Genomic DNA, 19,691 nt, shown 5'->3' on the forward strand with positions numbered 1-19,691 from the left:
TCAGTATGAATACTTTCTCTAGGCCCTCTTCCCCTGCATGCTGCCCTTGCAGCTCTTACTGCAGGACTCATCCAGAACAGCTTTTAGGCTGCAGAGCGAGAGGATGTGGGAGCCTACACCACCTGGAACGCAGTTTAGTTTATAGATACCCTCCCCCAGTCTCAGCACACCCCACAAAACCACTGGAGCCCCTCTCTGCCCTTCTGCCTCGTGTGTAGAACTTATTAAAAACAAGGGCTCTTGACTTGCAGTAGCTTAGAGGTTATTTTTCAACCAGAGTGGAGCAGCTCATCAGACAGGTGGCAGCTGAACCATAACAGGCTGTACTTTGTTCTTGAAAGCTGGGAGTAAACACATCCTACCCAAGCCAGCACGTGGCCATTCAAAATCAGAGGCCCATCCAGCGATTGATGCTCTTTTCCCCAAAAATCAGACTTCAAAATAAAAGAGAAGGGACCTAAGAGGAGCAGCCAGGATGCAAAGGTTGCTCAAAAGCAGGATGGTGATCAACAGCAAGACTCTTGAAATCAGCAGCAACCACCTGAGACACACTAAACTTCTGGGATTAGATGCAGGTTTCTTGTTTCGTTAAGCTCAGTACTGCCAAAGCCTCCTGTGTCCAGCAAGAAATTCACAAGAATTGACAGAAATTCAAGGGGCTTCACAATGTAACCATCTTTCAGCACTTGACTGTAGGTTAATTATTAATTTATTAATTGTGAACAGAACATAGCAGGATAATCTTGATTATGTTTTGAATTTAGAGGCTCTTTCACATAACAATAGCAGGAAGTTGCTTGTTGCCTCCTTAGTTTCTTCTTTTAACTTCACAACTAAAAGGACTTTGCAAGGTCCTCACCTCCCTCCCAAACCACCACCTTTCTGCTGGCTCCTGATTGATAAATGTACAAAACACATCCAGCCCATGACAAAGCAGGACAGCAAACCTTTATCACTCCAAATTGTTCCTGAAGCATATAAACCATAATTCAAGCACTTGCTTTCAAATGCTGAACTGATCTGTCCTGCTAACTCAGTATTTACATCCAGCCATTTCTTTTTTTACTGAAATACCTGTTTTCCTTCAAAGCTGCTCTGAAGTGGGTTAGATACAGTACAGAATGATCCATAACCCCAGCCTGAAGCCCAGCAAAACAGTAACATACAGAGCTCCCACCACAACAGTCCTGAATTGTACAATTTGGTTCTTTAAATGTATTATATTCTATAATATATAACTTGGAGCAAACCACATCTTTAAAAAAAAGACTACAAAAAAAGACCAGGTTAAAAAGAACCATCTTACCAAAAAGATGAACAGGCTATTAGCCCTTGGCAAGCTAGACAATGATTGTACACAAAACACGCTGTAGAGAACTGAAAGGAGATGGCAGAGATCTGTAAGGCTTTCTACACTTTTATTCTCCTGGTCCAACACATCTTTTGATCTCATTCAGCTTCAACGTCATGTCAGAACAGTCACAGATTCATCTCCAGTATGTGCAAAATTCAAAAATATTTACATAGACAGATAAAACTGCAAAAGTAAAAACAAAACTAATGGCCAGGGTCATGGGTTAAACTGTTTCTTCAGAACCCAAGAGACAACAGTTTGAGGGTATTTGAAAACATACTCTGACCTTTTAAACCAAGGTACAGTTTGTTTCCATGGATAAAAAGGTTTATTTGTTGAGGAAAACTAGAAGAGGATCTTTCTGGTGAACACCAACTTTTTCCTTTCCACTACAGTCCCATTTGCTGACAGACTTGTTTACACAATGACTTTCTGCATCTTCTCTCCCTCTTCCCCATAGTCACTCACTCTGTTCCAGCAAAAAACCACCTTGACTTTCACCCTATGACAGCAACCTGACAAGGATTGAGTTACAATAGCTCTGGTGTCAAGGACACCATCCTGAGTCACTAGGTAACAGTAGTGACAGCCAGTAAAAGGAGACATCTTCTCCATGACTTTGAAAAGCCACTGAATAACCCGTTCCAAGCAACTTTTCCTGCTTAATGAAGATCCAGGATAACTGCTTTGTCTACAACCCAAAATGCACAGAAACTGTATTTGCCAAAAGTCCTTTGGATGGAAAGAGAACAAAGAACAGGAAGACATTTCTTAGATTATCAATTTCACAGAACCTGGATTTACACATCTGGCTTGAAACATTTTGTTTTGTAGTACAGCATGGTTTTTTCCTGTGGAATTTCTACCCAGACATTGCAGTGCTGACCCTGGAGAAGGCAAGGGCAGAACCCAGTCCAATCCCAAGACGTGGCTAGGGTTAGGCAGCCTCAGGTGGTTGGCTGGATGGAGGATGAGGCTCAGGGAAGTTCTTAGAAACTGATCCATGTTCAAACCAGTGTTCACAGCTGATCCTGGGTCTGTTTTGGAGATGGAGCTGTTGTCACAACCACGGTGGACACTGCTTTAGTAGAGCCAGAGACTGTTCCCTGCTGCAGATGGGAGGCTGGAACTGTTTGAATTCGCACCTGTGTGAAATGGAAAGAGAAAACTTGTCTCAAGAACAACCTGGTGACAAAATGACTGCACCTGCATTGTGCTCTGGTAAAGTACCTGCTTCTGCTGCCAACAAAAACTCAGTTATAGGAAAAAGACCAAGTACCAAAAACACTCCCAGAACAGAATCTGCCGCAGGAAGATCATTCCACCCACTGCCCATGTGGGATGGTGACAGGAGATTTCCAGATTAGAGAGGAAGGCCTGAGAACTAGTTTGAATAAAAACCTATTATGTGAGCTGCTTTCACACATTTTCAGAACAAGGACTTGGATCCATTGGATACCTCACTTCTACAGACTTGTTACTATCAGCTTCAATGCAGATTAATTACTTGGAATTATGGAACACTAAGTTTCCAGACAGAAAGATGGATATGCAAAGCAGTTATGTGATTTCTTCAAGAAAAAGTGACCCACAGAAGACAAAGTACAAAGCACTACAAACACTGCGAGTGTATAGAAAAATCCTGACAGGACTTTTACAGTCATTATACTGGCAGTGCTTCAAAAATATTTAAAAACTTTATCTGGATGGAGAGAAGGTAAAGGTGAAGATGGATTCCATGTGCTTAATGCAGACACTACAACCAAGCTGTGTGCCTGTTCTTTTTCTGCAACCCCATGTATCCAGTGTAAAGTCCTCCTCGAGCTGTTAAGTTGTAAAAAAGCAAATAGAATAATCATTCTAGGTGGTCTTACCTGCGTGGCTTGGCCTTGCTGCTGCAGCTGCTGTAGTTGCTGTGCAGTCAGAAAACTCACAGGCTTGTTCCCAGCGATCAGTTTAGTCCCTGCTGGCATTGTAGTCAGGATGATATTTCTGCCTAATCCACTGATGCTAAGGAAAAATAATTGTTGAAAGGTTACACAGCAGGCTTGATCTTTCCAACTCCAAGCCATTCCTCAATTGCTAGTAGATTATAGTTCTACCACATATACTAACCATTTTAAGTAGTGGGTTTTTTCCCCCATAAAACTGGCAAATACACTAGTGACAAATTTATGTCATTATTTATAACTGATACAGAATTAACTTAGCACACAAATCACACCCATTTACTCTGGACTGTGCACATCACTGGGTTAGCCTGATCAGACCTGAATACTTCTCAATGCAGAAAACAGCTGAGCACTTGAAATATTAACTAAGGGAGACACTACCAGAATTTATGGAAGAATAAAAAAAAAGACTTCAATATCTGAATGCCAGAGGAATTCTCATTAAGGTGGTTAACTTCTCTTGAATGGAGAGAAGGCTTCAGATTACAGATATTTTTCAGTGTGTTAATTCTTGCTCAAACACACAGAACTAATCGAACATCTGGTTTCAAGGTACAGAATGTTTTTTCTTCAGTGTATCTGCTAGAACCTGCATCTCAAAATAAATAAATAAAAATTACAATCTCTTTGCAGACACCATATCCCCTCAGTCTCTTGCAGCTGATAGACCTGTTAACAGACTGCAATCCTATTCCAGCCTCTGCTTGCTTGCTCCCCAGGAACACACTGAACAAAGGCCTTCCTCAGCCAATTTCTAAAGCAGAGCTACAAGATGCAAAGCACTCACTTGGCGCCGAGGTTGCCCTTGATGATAGGGGCAGTGACCACGCTCTTGCCCTTCACTGGCTGGCTGATCACTGACAGGGGCACCGTGATCCGTGCTGGAAGTTTGCCCTGGGGAACAGGAAGAACATGTGAGGAGCTGTGGGGAGCTCAGAAGAGAAACTGCACGACAACATTGGCTGCTTCGTGGGAGTCCTGGGAGCAGCAGCTTTGCTGATGAAATCTGTGCTCCAGTTCAGGCTCCTTAAAATTCACCTCCCTCTCATTCACTACACAGCTACCTGAACCCTGAAAATCCACATCATCTTTGCACCACAGGATCCATGACTTTTATCCTTAGGAAACCACCACAGTGTCTGTTAGCTTATGTAACCACAATACAGTTCATGGTGCCTTCAGATTTGGGCATTAAAATAGCATTACAGGGGATAATCAGTAAAAAAGTTAGTACAAGTAACAAGCACTTCTAGTTCTGAACTTTCTATGACACCATTCCAAGGGAAATTATTCCCAAGGTGTGGGGCAAGACACAAGAGCTGCATGAGGCAGGACTTCAGACATGTAAAGTTTATTTCATTCACTTGAGAGAGGAGATAAGGGAAGTATCTGACTTTTTGAGGGCATTTAGCTGCACTTTGAACACCATGAAATGAGTTGCAGATCCATAACCAGAATACAAGTTGTGGCTGCCCCATCCCTGGAAGTGTTCAAGGCCAGGCTGGATGAGGCTTGGAGTAACCTGATCTATAGAAGGTGTCCCTGCCCATGGCAGGAGGTGGGACTGAATGAGCTTTAATGTCCTTCACAACCTAAATCATTGTATGACTCTGCCATATTAATTTGAGTGGATGCAGTTTTCAGCCATAAAACACCAGTTTACTTTGGCACCCCCCTTCCCTCCCCACCCCCAGTGAGAGCTCAGCATTACTCACTGCCTGGGACGTAGATACCACTGTGGTGCTGACGGGCACCTGCCGCACAGCCGTGGCTCCTGTGCCCAGCGTTATGGGGGTCCCCGCAGCTCCCGAGGCCACAGCAACTGCTTTGGACACGGTGGCACTCACGGTGGGTAAGGAGGTGTGCGCTGTGCCAGCAACGCTCACTGCTGACGATGACGGCACCTGCTTCGCGTGAGTGGCTACAGTGATGGTCTGCCCGGCTTTGGGGGGTATCACCCCCAGCCCCTGCACAATCCTGATGGTGGCAGCTGGCTTGGCCTCTGTGGATGCCACCGTGGTTATGGCTTTGGTCTTCTGATCTGCCACGGTCATGCCCAGGGCAGGCATCAGGCGGAAAGCGGAGCTTGTTGGCTCTGCAGTCTTTAAGTCGGGAGTCACTTTAACTACGGTGCCTCCAGCTGGGCTGGAAGAGGCAGGAGAGGCCGTGCTGGTCTTGGCTGGAGACTCAGCAGCCTGGACAGGGTTGGATGTCACGTGCAAAGTTGCGGAGATGCCTTTCCCACCAGCGCTGCTTCCTGCAGCTGCTGTGAAGAGGTCTTGAGTCAGTTTGACAGTAGTGACTTGAGACTTGGCCAGGGTGGCCATCATGTCTGGGGTGATGCGCAGCACTGTCTGTCCCTTCGCGTCCGTGGTGATGGAGGACGGGGGCAGGCGCAACACGTCCTTCCCTTGGATCCGAAAATTGGTCGCTGTGAGTGGGATGCCACTTCCAGCCTGGGTCTTCACGCCAAGTTGTCCTGTAATAGCCACCTGGGAGAGATCAGAGAAATGGTTCTGGCAACCCAGGACAAGGTCCAAGGCAGAACTTCCCAACAGGAAGTTTTTTGCTCCCACTAGAATGCAAGTGGAATGAGACTAGCACTCAGTACACTACTGAAAATGGTTCTGGTTGTGTATCAGACGGCATTCCCAGGAAACACTGTGGGGCTGGTTTCTTTTCCAAACAAAATGAAGGAGAGATCACTCACTAAAGTACCTGCACCAACACATCTTTCACCTATACCTGAAAACAGGGCTCAAGCACACAAAACCAGCACTGCTTCAGTCTGCACAGTCCATCAACTCACACAGCATTACAGCTCACAAGTGTTCACATCTGTGCAACAAAGAGGAAACAACCAGGTCGTGGAGCCCAATTCCTTGTCTCTCCCTCCCTCTCACCTGCTTGATGATGTTCTGGCCAGCCACGTTCTGAATGACAGTGGTGGAGGAGGTGCTGGCAGCAGAACTGCCTGGAGAGCTGGTCACTGGCTTCACAGCAGGGCTGGGCACTGCAGGCAGCCCTGTCACAGTGATACTTGCCTGGCTGGCCATGGAGCTTCCTCCTCTTGGCACCTGCACAGGGCTACTTTGAGCTTTTACAGGCAGAGTCATCACAGCCTACAGAAAAGAGGAGGAAGACTATGAGCAGATGACCATAGTAGGAACAGTCTAGTGGTTCTTCTTTGTATTGTGCCACAGCTTGCAAGTTCAGAGGAGTTCACAAGAATTCCCTTGCAAGGATTCCAACTGCTTGGAATTGCAGTGAGGTGGGTGTCAGTCTCTTCTTCCAGACAAGAGAAGAGGAATTGGCCTCAAGTTGCACCAGGGAGGTTAACTTGGATATTAGGAAAATTTTTTTCACAGAAAGGGTCATAAAGCATTGGAACAGACTGCCCAGGACAGTGGTGGAGTCACCATCCCTGGAAGTGTTCAAAAAAATGTGCAGATGATGCACTTGAGGATATGGTTTACTAATGAAAATGGTGGTGCTGCTGTGTTCATGGCTGGACTTGATGATCTTGACAGTCTTTTCCAAGCTTAATGATTCTGTGATTCTAAGTTCGACAGACTTTTTATGTAATGCACATTTTGATGATGAAAAACAGAGCACTGAACAGTATTGCATATGTAAAACTGTTTCTGTGCTCTTGCCTGCAGTTCGTGCATGCTCCAAAGAAGCACAAAATGCCTGTGCATCACACCAAAACACCACAAGTCAGATCAGACGTCAGAGCTACGCAACTCACCTGCGGGAGCACTTTGGTTTGTGTGGCTGTAGCTGGAACACGGATTTGAGGCACTGTTGTGGGCTGCTGCTGCTGCTGCTGCTGCTGCTGCTGCTGGGTGACCACTGGGGCTTGCTGGGACACAGCTGGAAGGCTGGATTGGGCAGTGACCACGCGTACCTGCGGCAGGCCTGACGAGCCACTGTGACTGACCACACGCGGGGTGGGCGCTGGCCCCGGCTGCGCCTGTGAGCTCTGAGCTGGGGACAGCAATGTCCCCAGCTGGGGCATGGTGGGGGAGGACACCAAGAGAACACTACAGAAAAGATGGAGCCAGTAGGTCAGCAAAGATGTAGGAAATTCACACAATCACAGAATCACTGAGGTTGGAAAAGACCTCTGAGATTGAGTCCAACCTGTGACCGATCCCCACCTTGTCACCCAGCCCAGAGCACTGAGTGCCGTGTCCAGTTGTTCCTTGAACAACTCTGGGAATGGGGACACCACCACCTCCCTGGGCAAGCTCTTTCAATGTCTAATCATGCTTTCTGTGAAGAAATTCCTCCTGATGCCCAGCCTGAAGCTCCCCTGGCACAGCTTGAGACTATGCCCTCTTGTCCTGTTGCTGTTTCCTGGGTGAAGAGTCCAACTCCCACCAGCCTCCAACCTCGTTTCAGGGAGTTGTAGAGAGTGATAAGGTCATCCCTGAGCCTCCCCTTCTCCAGGCTAAATAACCCCAACTCCCTCATTACTGAATGATACAAATTACTGAAAAACAGCCAGCAGCATTCCCAAGTGCCATAGGCGACAGAAGCAGTACCTCTGGCTGGGTTTTGCTGGCTCTGACCCAGCACCAGATACACTCTTGCTGACCGCAGACACCGGTGGGGGTGAGATGGGTGTTGCTGGCAATGCGGGTGCAGTTGGTGTCACGGGAGTCACAGGAGTTGGTGGCATGCTGGAGTCACTGAGGCTCAGCTGACTGGGCTCTGCTGTGCTGGTGGGGAGGGCTTTCACAGCACCCTCCTTGCTACTCGACTTCTACAAAGAAACCACATCCAGCATCACAAAAACTGGGGTTGATTGCTGCACCCTGCAGTAGGCTGAGCACTTTAACCTGAGTTCTGTATGGTGAATGAGGCCCCATTGAAATCAAACATGACTGACTGCCTTTCCTCAGCTGCAGCCACGGATGAATTGGTGTGTTTGGCTGCTCCTGCTCACAGGGGAAAGTGCACCTCAGTTGTGACAAACATTCAGAACACGCAGATTTCCACCTTGGTTAATGTGCCAACAGCCAAGTACTTCAGATGTGTTTAATATCAGCTTCAGCACAGCAAGGGGGAGAACAGACATGTTCCACACAGTCTGTTACAAATTAACCTCAAAACGAGATCTGAAAGACTATCCCTTTGATAGGGAGCACAAACGAATTCCATTGATCTTTCTGCTGAGAGGATAGCAGTGGAAGCTGGGTGGAGGAAAAGTTCCCTCTCTCCCTCAATTTTGTGCACTGACATTCATATACATCATGAATTGCTAACTCAAATGTGGTAATTTTCATCACCAGCCATGGATGCAGAATTTATAGATTAAATTACGACTAATCTCCTTCTCAATCCCAAAAGCAGCTGTGCAACCCTGAGCAAAGAAATCTACCATTTTAGCTGGAGGTTTTGGCTTCTGAAGAGCTTTCTTGGCCTTTGCTGCAGCAGCTTGAGCGTGATGGATCCGTTCTGCAAGGACAAATTAATGGTTAGAGCTCCTGAACAAAAGCAAACTGATTTAAGGAAGAGGCTAAGTAAGAGCTGCAGATTCTTCTTCAGACAAGGAATTAAATACACACAGTCATGTAACAGTGCAAAGAAAAACATCTAGTAAAATTAGCCAAAAAGGCTGAAAATAAGACACATAAGAACATACATCTGCAGTTCTTGCACGTGGGATGGTATTTTTCAAACAAATGCTTGAGAGTGACATGCTGCTCTCTAAGACTGGGTTTAAGTGCTGAAGGACTAACATGAACAAACTGACTAGAAAGAAAAGCTACACTCACAAATTAATGTTCATTATCCATCTTTATAAACATCATTTTTAATTCTTAAGATACCACCAACCCGGGCTTACCAAACTCTTCCTCGCTCCTGTCCCGGTGCAGGTAGATCCACAACTTCCGCCCAATATCGTATTTCACACAGGGATCTTTCTCATAATGCAGTCGGTCCAGAGCACCACTAACAACAGTGTTAACCTGAAGTTGAGAATTCACAGATTACAAGATGTCCCTCGCTGGACTGGCCAAAATTGTCGAATAGCAAAGTGATCCTATTTGGTATAAAACCTGAGTAAGCTGTGAGCAATCTCCATCTGAGTGAGAACTGACTGAGAGCAGATGTTGCAGCACAGGATGCTGTTTGCCACCTTGGATTAAATGGAGCTTCCACCAAAGCTCTGAAAATTGACTTTCTCAATCTAAAATGTGAGCAGCTCTACGATAATGCTACTTCTGTGGCTTCTCTAGCTGGTTTTTCATCATCCTAAGTTGGTGCAGGTTTGCAGCTGCTCACCATAGTAGTACACAGCTCCCTTTTGCTGATCACAGCAGCATAAAAACTACTGGGCCTTTGCCACTGAATACTGCCTGGGTCCGTGCAGTGTGTTTTTATGAGAATCTGAGACCAGACGTGACATCCAACTTACCTGAGCACTGGTGACATCTGGAGCTAGGAACTGGGAATCTTTGAGCAGCTCACAGATTTCAGCTCGAGTTCCCTCTCCATTAGGAAGGCGAGCAGCAGCATCACGAACTGAAACACAAAACCAGACCTTAAACTTCCAGCTGTTACTGGGCAGCTGTACTCAGGTACTCCAGCAGATACATTTTGGGACTGCTCTATTACCCTTGCTCTCACAGTGCCTACTTCCTCACTAAAATCTAACCCTTAAAATCCCCCAAAATATGAGGAGAGGTTATAAAGGATCATTTTAAAGTACATCAACTGTGCCAACTTTGTGCTAAGAGTGATGAACTTGGGGAACAGCATTCATCCCCAATGCAGATCCTGAAGTTGTTGTTTGAGGGGTCAGAGGAATGCTTTCCTTCTTCAAAAAAGTTTTTTTGGCCATGACCTTACCAAGGGACAAAATGGTGACATATGCTGGTCTGTCTGAGCGCAGGAGAGAATGTTCCCGGGCTTTGTTCAAGGAGGTTTCCTTGTCAAACACCCCCTTCACAGGACCAACAACCGACTCGAAGCCGTGCATCCGGAAGGTGAAGGCTTTGTGGGGCTGGCTGTAACGGTAACGCTCCTGGAGGAGGACACAAGAGTACTGACTTCACCAGGCAGCAGCAAAGCCTTACGTTATATTACAAGGTAAGTTGTTTTCATTCTCTAAAGAAAGCCTATTTAAACTAAAGGCTCAAATACTGCTGTATAAACTTATTTTGGATCAAGAAGATCACAAACTACTTCATGCAAAATACAACGCTCCTCTGAAGCAAGGTGTGCAGGTGCAATGCATTCACTGTCAAGCAGCTGCACAGACTAGAGAGGTGCCAGAAATACAACAGAGATACACCTTCTGTCCCCTTCCCCTTCCTCCCTTTATCTGGCTAAAGAGAGATCTCCAAAATTTAACTTAATTCTCTCCTGCAGACAGCAAATGGAGAGAAGGGAGAAGAATCCCCATCATGTGTTTTCCCTCTAATTCCCACTTGCCTCTATTACAGACAAGATAACTGAGTGGATGGGTGCACTTATTGACACTTATTTTCTGCTTGCACACATACATGCCCAAAAAATAAAGAGACAAGTCATCCTCCCATGATGGGGGATGGCAAAGGAGACAATGGGGTTGGCACTACCAACTGACACTATCAATTTCATTGACTTTATCCAATTAATTTTTACCAAATTAATTTTACCCACTGGAAATACTGATGGTTTTGAAACAAGCAGCTAGGCTATATCATTAGCAAGTTTTATGCAAGGCCAAGATACTGACTTCAAGGCAGAAGCAACATATCAATTCTTCACATTAACTACATTTGTGTAGAGTATAGAACTGCCATCCCACACAAATTCTCCTGGTTTAGTGGCCAACTGTTTCAGCATGTGCCTTTAAAATTACGATTCTCTTCTTACCTGCTCTTGAAACACCCGTTTCTCCTCTCCAGTGCTAGGCCGGACTATGTAGTCTGTCCTTCTGAAAGAAAGGGCACCATCACTTCTGAGCACAGCGAGCCCACAACAGTCCCAAAGGATTAATCCCCTCATCCTTCCGCAAATTCTTCTAAACAGATTCTGAAAGCATTTACGGTAGCAAAAGTAAGCCCTGCAGAGATCTTAAAATATGCTCTGTGCACTACCTGAAGGCAAGCAAGGACTGTAAATAATATCATTATCAGAACCTAAGTTAGATTGCAGCTTTGCTCTGCTAATATATGCAAACTTGGATAAAATCAGTCGCCTTTATGAAGTCCAGTTACTGCATTTATAAAATCAGACTATCAAATTTTAAAATTGTTTTATTTTAAGATCCAGAGGCACAAGGCCCAAACCTCACAGCTTCAGTAGCACTACAAAGGCTTTCAAGCTCTGTTACACACTTACACTCTGGGCAGTGGCATGGCATCTGAGCTGTCTTCATTCTCCTATTGAGAAAGAGAGAAATGTCAGCGTTGGGTAGAACACAGTCAGGTTTTGTGCTCCTAGAAGGTGATTTTTGTCTGACTCACTTTGAAAAAAGTCTGGTCTTTGGTCTCCAACCAGAGATGAAACAGTGCTGCCAATTCCTTCTCATGATCTTGGTAACTACCTAGTAAGAAATCAGGAAAATGTAAAAATAGAAGTCTTTTAATTGTTAGGAAGCCAGCTGCTTGTAATTCCCAGTCCTCTCCTGTTCCCTTCCCTTCTTGATGCATCACCAGTCACAGATGCTCAAACTGCAATATTTGAACACCTCCAGGCTTAGGAAATACTAAATCCCAGTGATTCCCCTGTGCTGGTACAAAGGAGGGTGCTTCAACTCCTAGCACAGAAGGCAAGATGCTGTTTGGGACACAGTCACCTGTTCCCACTCTCCAAAGTAATCCCAGTTACTGAATCCCTGAGCAAAAACACATCCCTACATAACCTCCACCAAAAACTGTGGAAGGGATCAGAGGAAAAACTTCCTGACTCCAAATCTCTGCCAGTTTAAGCTTGCAAATATGATCACTAGAATCACCATAGTTAAGAATGAAAAATTCTGTGTTATTACTAAAGGAATGAACATAAACACAAAACATCTGTAATTCAGTCAGTATGAGCCTCAGCACATTGATCATCAATTTGCTCTTTGGTTCCCACTTTTAAAAATGAGAATAGTATCAGTTTGTTTCACAGAGAAGCTTAATTCATTTGCAATTGTAATAATCACTAATTACTCTGAATCATCAGAAGGTATGCTCTACAGAAGGGAGAATATGAAGGTGTTCAGACAAATTTGAAAGCTGACAAACATAGTTAAGTCAGCAACAGAAAGAAATGCAGCCCAGTGCCTTCACTCATTTATGGTCTGTCTGCTGCTGATATTGACGTCTTGTGAACACCTTGAATCCAAAACCCATATTAGCTCAGCAAAAAGAAAAGAAAATGCCTAACCATGGAAATAACAGCTCTGTGTTTCTCTCCAGGCTGCAGCAAGATGAAAAGTAAAGTCCTGGAGAAAACAACAAACCTTTACTGTAATACACATCACAGAAGAACACAAGGTACTCACCAACCAATTTCCACTGCTGAGTTTTTTCCTTGAATTCAACAAAAGGTGAGAAGCTGGAAGGAACATCTACAATGACAAATGTGCATGTCAGGGACATTATACAATTGTTCAACCTCAAAAGCCTACTGTGGTAATGCAAACTGTCAAGTTAAAGACTCACAGTGACAGAGCATTTTAAATGATTATGTAAGTGCATCTCTAAATTTATCCTTGCCCAAAGAGAAGGTGAGCATCTAAGAGTGTAAGGGCAAGCACAAGGAAAGAACAGAACAGGATAATGAGCCTTCCAACAACAGGCTGTCAGCTGAGAGCCTGTTCCTGCTGTTCACCATGTTCAGACCACTTATTTAGTGCACTGGGATGAGAAAATTGCCAGTTGAGAACTTTATCTTCAAGCTGAAGAGGAAAAAGAAATATGAGGCCCCAGGGACTGTTATTGTACAGTGAATATTCATGGACCCGTGGGAAGAGAACTTGGGATTTACAGTATTCACCAGCATTATGGACAGTATGCTGCATGGCCAATCTACTCTGTCTCTGCCTTTAAAACTTCCCACTAAGCAAATCAGAACCACAGAATAATTTAGTTTGAAAGGAATGGCTGAAACTCAGCTGGCCCAAGCCCAAGGTCCAAGCTGGGCCAACCTCATGTTTCAGTGGATTGCTCAGGGCATCATCTAGTTTATTTTTTATTATCTCCAAAGACAACTACAACGACTTCACACTGTGGGGGAAGAGACTAATCCCTTCCTGCTTCAGACACCCTGCCTGAAGCCACAATCTGAACACAAGAAACTGTCTGTCTAGAGGCAATTTCACAGACATTTTCACATACTCGGGAATCATGCTGAGTCTTATCTACTGTCCCCATGCAAAACAAGTCGACCACAACCAAGACATGTCAGCGAAACAGCCTATCACAGAAACACTGCCAGCAATACAAGGATTCATTGTGGCAATGAATGAAAAGTTGATTTGAGTATAATACAAACCAGCACTGACTAGAACAGAGGAACAAGCACCATTAGTATTTTTACCATCTCTTCTTACCTCTGCTGTCACCTGTCAAATATTGCAAGGCAGGTAAAACCAATTCAGACCAGTTAGGGGCAAAGGAGAACCAGTTATTTAGTGCACTGGCATGAGAAGACTGCCAATCGAGAACTTTATCTTCAAGCTGAAGAGGAAATAGAATTATTTAATTAATGATCTCACACTTCCAACTATGACTGTCTTCACAGAAAACAAACTAGCTAAACATATGCAGGGGACAAAAAGGTTTTTATGTATGTAAAATCATCACCTGACTTTTTCAAGTAACCACAATATGGTGTTTCAGACAACAGCACCAAAGAAGGGGAAAACACTTCCCCATCTCTGCCTTAATATACAAAATGTATCTAACCATGATCTATAGAATGGCTATGGAAAGACTTACAGATTCAACTGACTAAACTCACGAAACACGTTAAAACCAGAATGTGGTAGCACTCCCACAGGGTTTAATTTCTTTAATATGTAATCTAAATCTTATTATAATTTACAGCAGAGTAAGTCTGGAGAAAAATCACTATTACAGAGCAATAAGAAGCTCCTCTATTCTTTAATTTTGCTTCCTGCAAAGATTCCTAGATAAGTGGGTGGTTCCTTACCACAGAGAGAGTAGCAGGCCCTTCCAGAAACAGTATCTCCAAAAGAAGGAAAAAGAAGCTGGATGATATTTCATTTATTTCAAGGCATGGCTTAATATCTTCAAGAGGTCTTCAAATGAAAGAGAACACAAGCAGAGTAACTTCCCTGAGCAAACATTCACCTCCATATACAAAGATGAACACCACACTTTTCACACATCCCAAACTGCACAAAAACACAGCCTGCAACAGTCCCACAAAAATGTAAGCTGAAACATGTTGCTTTTTCCATCCATGCAAGGTGTTCAGGGCCCTGTGAAGCACTTACTCCTCTTTGACAGATACTAGAGGGAGGGGGGAGAGATCCTGAGACATTGATGGGAGTCCATCTGCATTGCCAAGAGAGTCAGCCAAATCTTCCACCTCAGATTTAATAACCTTCAGCTTCTTTTTTTTCTTATCTTCCTTTTCCTTCACCTTCTTCTTGAGGGTCACGAGGTCAAATAAAGCTTCAGATATGATAAAAGTTAAAAAGAATAATTAGCTTCTTACTGTACTTTTATGAGTCATAAACTATGTAAATATATATCTAGAAATGTATGTTGTGTGCACATGTTCACACCTCAATCATTCCACCTTCCCGCTGCTGTCATAGATCTTTACTTTTCCCCTCAACAGAAAACCTCTAGTTTTTAAACCAACATATATGAAATTAAAAAGGCAAGGGATCCACTGACCTGCTAAGGAACCTTTCCTGCCAGCATTCACTCGAGTCATGATGTCCTCAAGGGTCAGGTCTGTTGTGACTAGATCAGGGTGATCCTACACAGGACAATGGGACAGAAATTAAATCGAGAAAGGACAAAGTGTTAAGACAGTAACAAGGTGAAGAAGTACCCAAGTACTAAAATGCACCAAGCTCAACCTGGATCAGCTTATTAAATTATTTACTGCAATAAAAGTTGGGAAGTCTTCTAACACTGAAATATAGAATTTCATCTCCCCTAAACACATAATTAAAATTACAAAATCCTTCTATCCAGATAAACATGACCAGGAGCTGCATCTATATACTGACAATTGAACCCAGGTTACAATAAAGGGCTGACAGGTGGGTGCACACAAAAAATAGCAATCATTTTGTCACCCAGAAGTACCCTGATCTTTATGGCAAAGAGATAAAAACATCAAAGATAAAATGTGGTCCCACCCCCCAAGACTTTTTGACATCTTACAGGCTGACGTTTTCGTTTCTCATGGTGCTTCTTCAACATCATCTTCAAATCACTTTCCCCGAGTTCTATCTTGTCTGCAATGAAAAGAATTCTTCGCAGTTTTCCCCTATTGTTACCTTCCACACTTCTTAGAATGCCATCTTCTATCCATTTACACTTACAGCAATCTCTAAATTTCAATAACTAATTTCTCCATGTATGAATTTCTTTCATTCATTCATTCATTTCAATGCTTCACTGGGTCATCAGATTTCACTGCTGATGCAACCATGGAAGAGAAAAGAAGCCAGAACCAGCCTGAAGGGTTTGTAGACTTGATTACAGTCACTTTAGGAGGGATTCTCAAGTATTTTGAACTGGACTATGCTAGTGCTTCAGCCACTAAAGGCAAAATACAACAGAGAAGTCAGTAGTATTACAGAAACTATGACTGTTGTTGGTCTTGCAAGAAGAAAAAGATTAAATAAACTGCGAAAAGAGCCAACTGTTGTGGAGACTGCAGAAATTAAGCATGACAAGATTTCGCATCAAACAACACATTTTCAAGGTAATTTCTTGCAGGGTCTCAAGGTAATTCTCGCCCCTCTATCCATACTGACCTCTCATTTGGTTCTCACCTGCAGTTTTCATGTCCAAGGTTGACAATGTGGGGATCACTCTCAGGGGAACTGGTGGACTTGAACAACGTGCTGGAGAACTTGGAGGCCAAGAAATTAGATCTAAAACAGAGATATAAATTTACTTCTGCAAGACCCATTGCCAATCTGTGCAACTATTATCCTGTGTTCATTAGATCCCAGCCAGTGGAAGTAGAGCCCAGAATCCAATCTTTTATCAAAGGCTCTCCCTCCACATCAAAAATATGTCCTCTTCCATTCACACCTGGAGTCTTTAGTTCAGCCCAGGGCATTACCTTCTTCATCAGAAGACAAGGTAGTGTCGCCACACTCCTCTTTCACTTCCCTCAGGATCTTCAAGTAGCGCCGATGTGTCCGTCTGTCTCGTTCTTCTGAGTCATATGATGGTGGGAAATGCTTTCTCCTTAGGGTCATGTCAGGGCCTCCTTTCCTGGCTAACTCCAGCAAGTGCTGAAAGGAGAGGTTCATGTGACATTAGCTATGTCAGCTACACTGCTGTAAGCCAGGACAGGTAAGCCCAGCTCAGATACTTCCAGCGAGGTTACCATGTGGTGCCGTCAGCACCTCAGATCTGTACAAGAGACAGCTTAGGAAGGATCAGTATCTGTCACACACAAGATTTTAAACCTAGCATTTTAGACCATCATTTAAAGGGGAGAAAAAAACCCCAGGTGAAATTTCTGCACCTTCTTCTACACACATAATAATATTTGTCATTTTATGTGGACTGTGGAGAAGAACTTAAATCATTGGTGTGAGATGTAGTTTCCAAGCAAACGTGTAACAATGACATGGAATACTCTCTCTTTTGAAAAAAACATTTTACCTCTCATGGCTACAGAGGAAATAACTTCCTATGTATTCCATACTGTTGTCCAGTGAAGTTGTGGATGCCCCATCTCTGCAAGTGTTCACGGCCAGGAGCAACTTGGCCTAGTTAAAGGTGTCCTTCCATGGCAGGGGATTGGAATGAGATGAGCTTTAAGGTTTCTTCCAACCCAAACTGTTCTGGGATTCTCTATTTCCCATAACACTGTAGGGCATTTTATAAAGACAGACTTTCTTCTTCCTCCCTACTCGCCATTTGTTTCAATGTCTAAGTGCAATGAAAGATAAATGAGCAACAAACACATTTCAGTTGGCAACAATTTGCTCACAGAAGTATTCATGGAGGAAGACTTTACCAGGGATTTGCAGGCATGAGAATGAGAGGTTTGGATCCACATATTCTCTACCTGTATTTAGCAACTGTACTTGTTTCAGAAATGGTAAACAAACAAAGGCAGAATGACTTGTTAACAAAGTAGCAAGTTGTAAAGGGGCAAATGCAGGAAGTGGGGACAAGGTGGACATGAAAAAAAGTACACACAAGTGAGAGCTACGAGAGTTACACAACCCGAAATCTGCAAATATAACAACGGGTCTGGCGTTCTCGCTGGGCCACTGGAAAAACCAGAAACATTACTCATTCAGTTCATTAAAGGAAAAGCCTCAGAGAACTGTGACTGCACCAAGACACGTTTTATAAAGACAAGCCATTCATCCCAGAGCACACTCACATTGCGGGAGGCGAGGATCTGCTTGAGCAGCCTGTAGAAGTACTGCTGCTGGGCACTCAGGTAGCGCTTGTACTGTGACTTGTAACAGAGCTGCCGGTACTTCACCACCTCAGGATTGAAGTGTCCATCTGTAACAAAGACGTAACACACACCTGGGTTTTCAGCTGCTAGCTGAGAACTTGCCCCAAACCCGCGGGGAAGCTCACGAGGCTGACTGACCCCGGAAGAGTTTCTGGGCAATGTGCAGGGGGTTCCCAAACCGAAAGTTCTCCCCGCTGAACAGCGCCGAGATGAGCTTGTTCTGGTGCTCTCGGTTGTTCTCAGGGAAGTGAGGCAGGAATTTTTTTAGGTGCTCTTGCTGCTCATCTGTCAAGACCTCCTGCCATGTTGACAAGCTGACAACCTCAAAGAAGATCTCAGGCTAAAGAAAGCAAGAAATAGCAGTGAAGAAAATGCAGCCAGGTCCTTGACCGTTTTCTAGCCCTTGATGCTTTTTAAGTAACACCAGTCACGAGACAGTGTTTCACGAAACACAGGAAACAACAGAGCATAAAAAGGAAAGGTGAGGACATTGATACTACTAACAAGAAGAAAACAAATTCAAAACTTGTAACAATCTTCTTAAAGGCAATTTTAAAATAATAAGAATATAACAGAATTGATTTAAAAGATATTGTCCTGAGATTAATCAAAGACCACCTTGAGACCTTTTCCAAGGCAGTCAGAAACACCTCCCCTTTTCAGTTTGCTCTGTGAGCCCCAAAAAGAGAGTTAAACGTGTCATTTATATAGAGGTTATGATAAGGTGAAGTGCCTCAGCACTACTCACATCCTCCAGGAGGTCCTCGGGCAGACTGACCCTGGTGGTGCCCAGCATGCAGTCCTCCATGATCCGTGTGCAACTGCCCTCCAGCTCCAGGGGGTCTGTGAGCATGTGATCCAGAGAATCCATCCTCCACCCCTCCCGCTCCTGGATGAGGACAGCAAAACCCTCAACGAATGAAAATCCCAAACGCAGATGCATTCATCCTGATGTGAGGAGTGACAGAGGAGCCACCTTTCATGGGTGGTTGTTTAAATGGAAGCTGTGGAGTTGGCCTGCAATATCTATATACATATATAGCAAAGTTATTTTTTTATATATCTATACACATACAAACGTATATATATATATGTGTATATACACATGTATACACGCACACACACACATATATGTATATATAAAAACCACGTATATAGAAACATTCTCTCTTCAATTACAACACAGGCCATGCCAATAGAGAAATGCTTTTCCAGACAGGTAGACTAGGAAGTAGAGCTGACCCATCTCACTTTGCTTCCCACCTACAGGAACCGTTTTCAACACTTCTTAACACCAGAAAAGACTACATTTAAATCCTGAAGGTGGTTTTAAGGTGCAGAACCGAAGGTCAGGTCTAAGGTGGGGTTTGTCTCAGGCTGAACGCGTGACAGGGCCAGGAGACCCGTCCCCACCGGCGCGGCACAGCCGGGCCGCTCTGGGCTGCGAGGAAACGCACGCAACACGCGAAATAAAGAACAGAGCAATAAAAAAACCCGCTGAGAACCGGGTGGGACAGCAAAGAAAACAGAGAAAACAGGTTTATTTCATACCACTCGGGCGGCCCGGCCGAAGACGGAAGGCAGCGGCGCTGCCGCGCCTGCGCGAACGCCCCGCCCCACCGCGCATGCGCGCGGCCAGCGCTCGGTGGCCTGCGAGAGGCCGAGTTCGCGTTTCCCTAAAAATGAGGGATCTGCGGCTCGCTGAAGGCACGGGTTAGTCGTAGATTTATAGGGCTCGACTGCAGTCC

General features: G+C 44.3%; 1 protein-coding gene across 3 annotated transcripts; it reads right to left on the reverse strand.

Annotated features, from left to right (window-relative positions):
* Positions 1-1,401: 1,401 nt before the first annotated feature.
* Positions 1,402-19,555, reverse strand: NFRKB (nuclear factor related to kappaB binding protein). Of its 3 annotated transcripts, none has more exons than XM_048328830.1 (26): positions 19,495-19,555; positions 18,692-18,969; positions 18,082-18,283; positions 17,863-17,990; positions 16,579-16,753; positions 16,283-16,384; positions 15,666-15,739; positions 15,168-15,252; positions 14,759-14,939; positions 14,452-14,560; positions 13,850-13,976; positions 12,800-12,865; positions 11,775-11,854; positions 11,650-11,690; positions 11,182-11,239; positions 10,171-10,345; positions 9,737-9,843; positions 9,164-9,287; positions 8,696-8,772; positions 7,857-8,077; positions 7,058-7,352; positions 6,210-6,428; positions 5,022-5,798; positions 4,094-4,200; positions 3,229-3,364; positions 1,402-2,499 (listed from the first exon to the last, which is right to left on the reverse strand). In XM_048328830.1, the coding sequence occupies exons 2-26, from the start codon at positions 18,884-18,886 to the stop codon at positions 2,374-2,376; spliced, it is 3,987 nt and encodes a 1,328-aa protein (XP_048184787.1). In that variant the 5' UTR covers positions 18,887-18,969; positions 19,495-19,555; the 3' UTR covers positions 1,402-2,373. The 3 variants fall into 3 exon arrangements, with proteins under 3 accessions (XP_048184787.1, XP_048184785.1, XP_048184788.1); XM_048328828.1 differs by having other exon boundaries at positions 11,182-11,242; XM_048328831.1 differs by having other exon boundaries at positions 11,182-11,242; positions 18,692-18,832; positions 19,495-19,553.
* Positions 19,556-19,691: the final 136 nt, after the last annotated feature.

Source organism: Corvus hawaiiensis, chromosome 25, assembly GCF_020740725.1.
Source record: "Corvus hawaiiensis isolate bCorHaw1 chromosome 25, bCorHaw1.pri.cur, whole genome shotgun sequence".
NCBI lineage: Eukaryota > Metazoa > Chordata > Aves > Passeriformes > Corvidae > Corvus > Corvus hawaiiensis.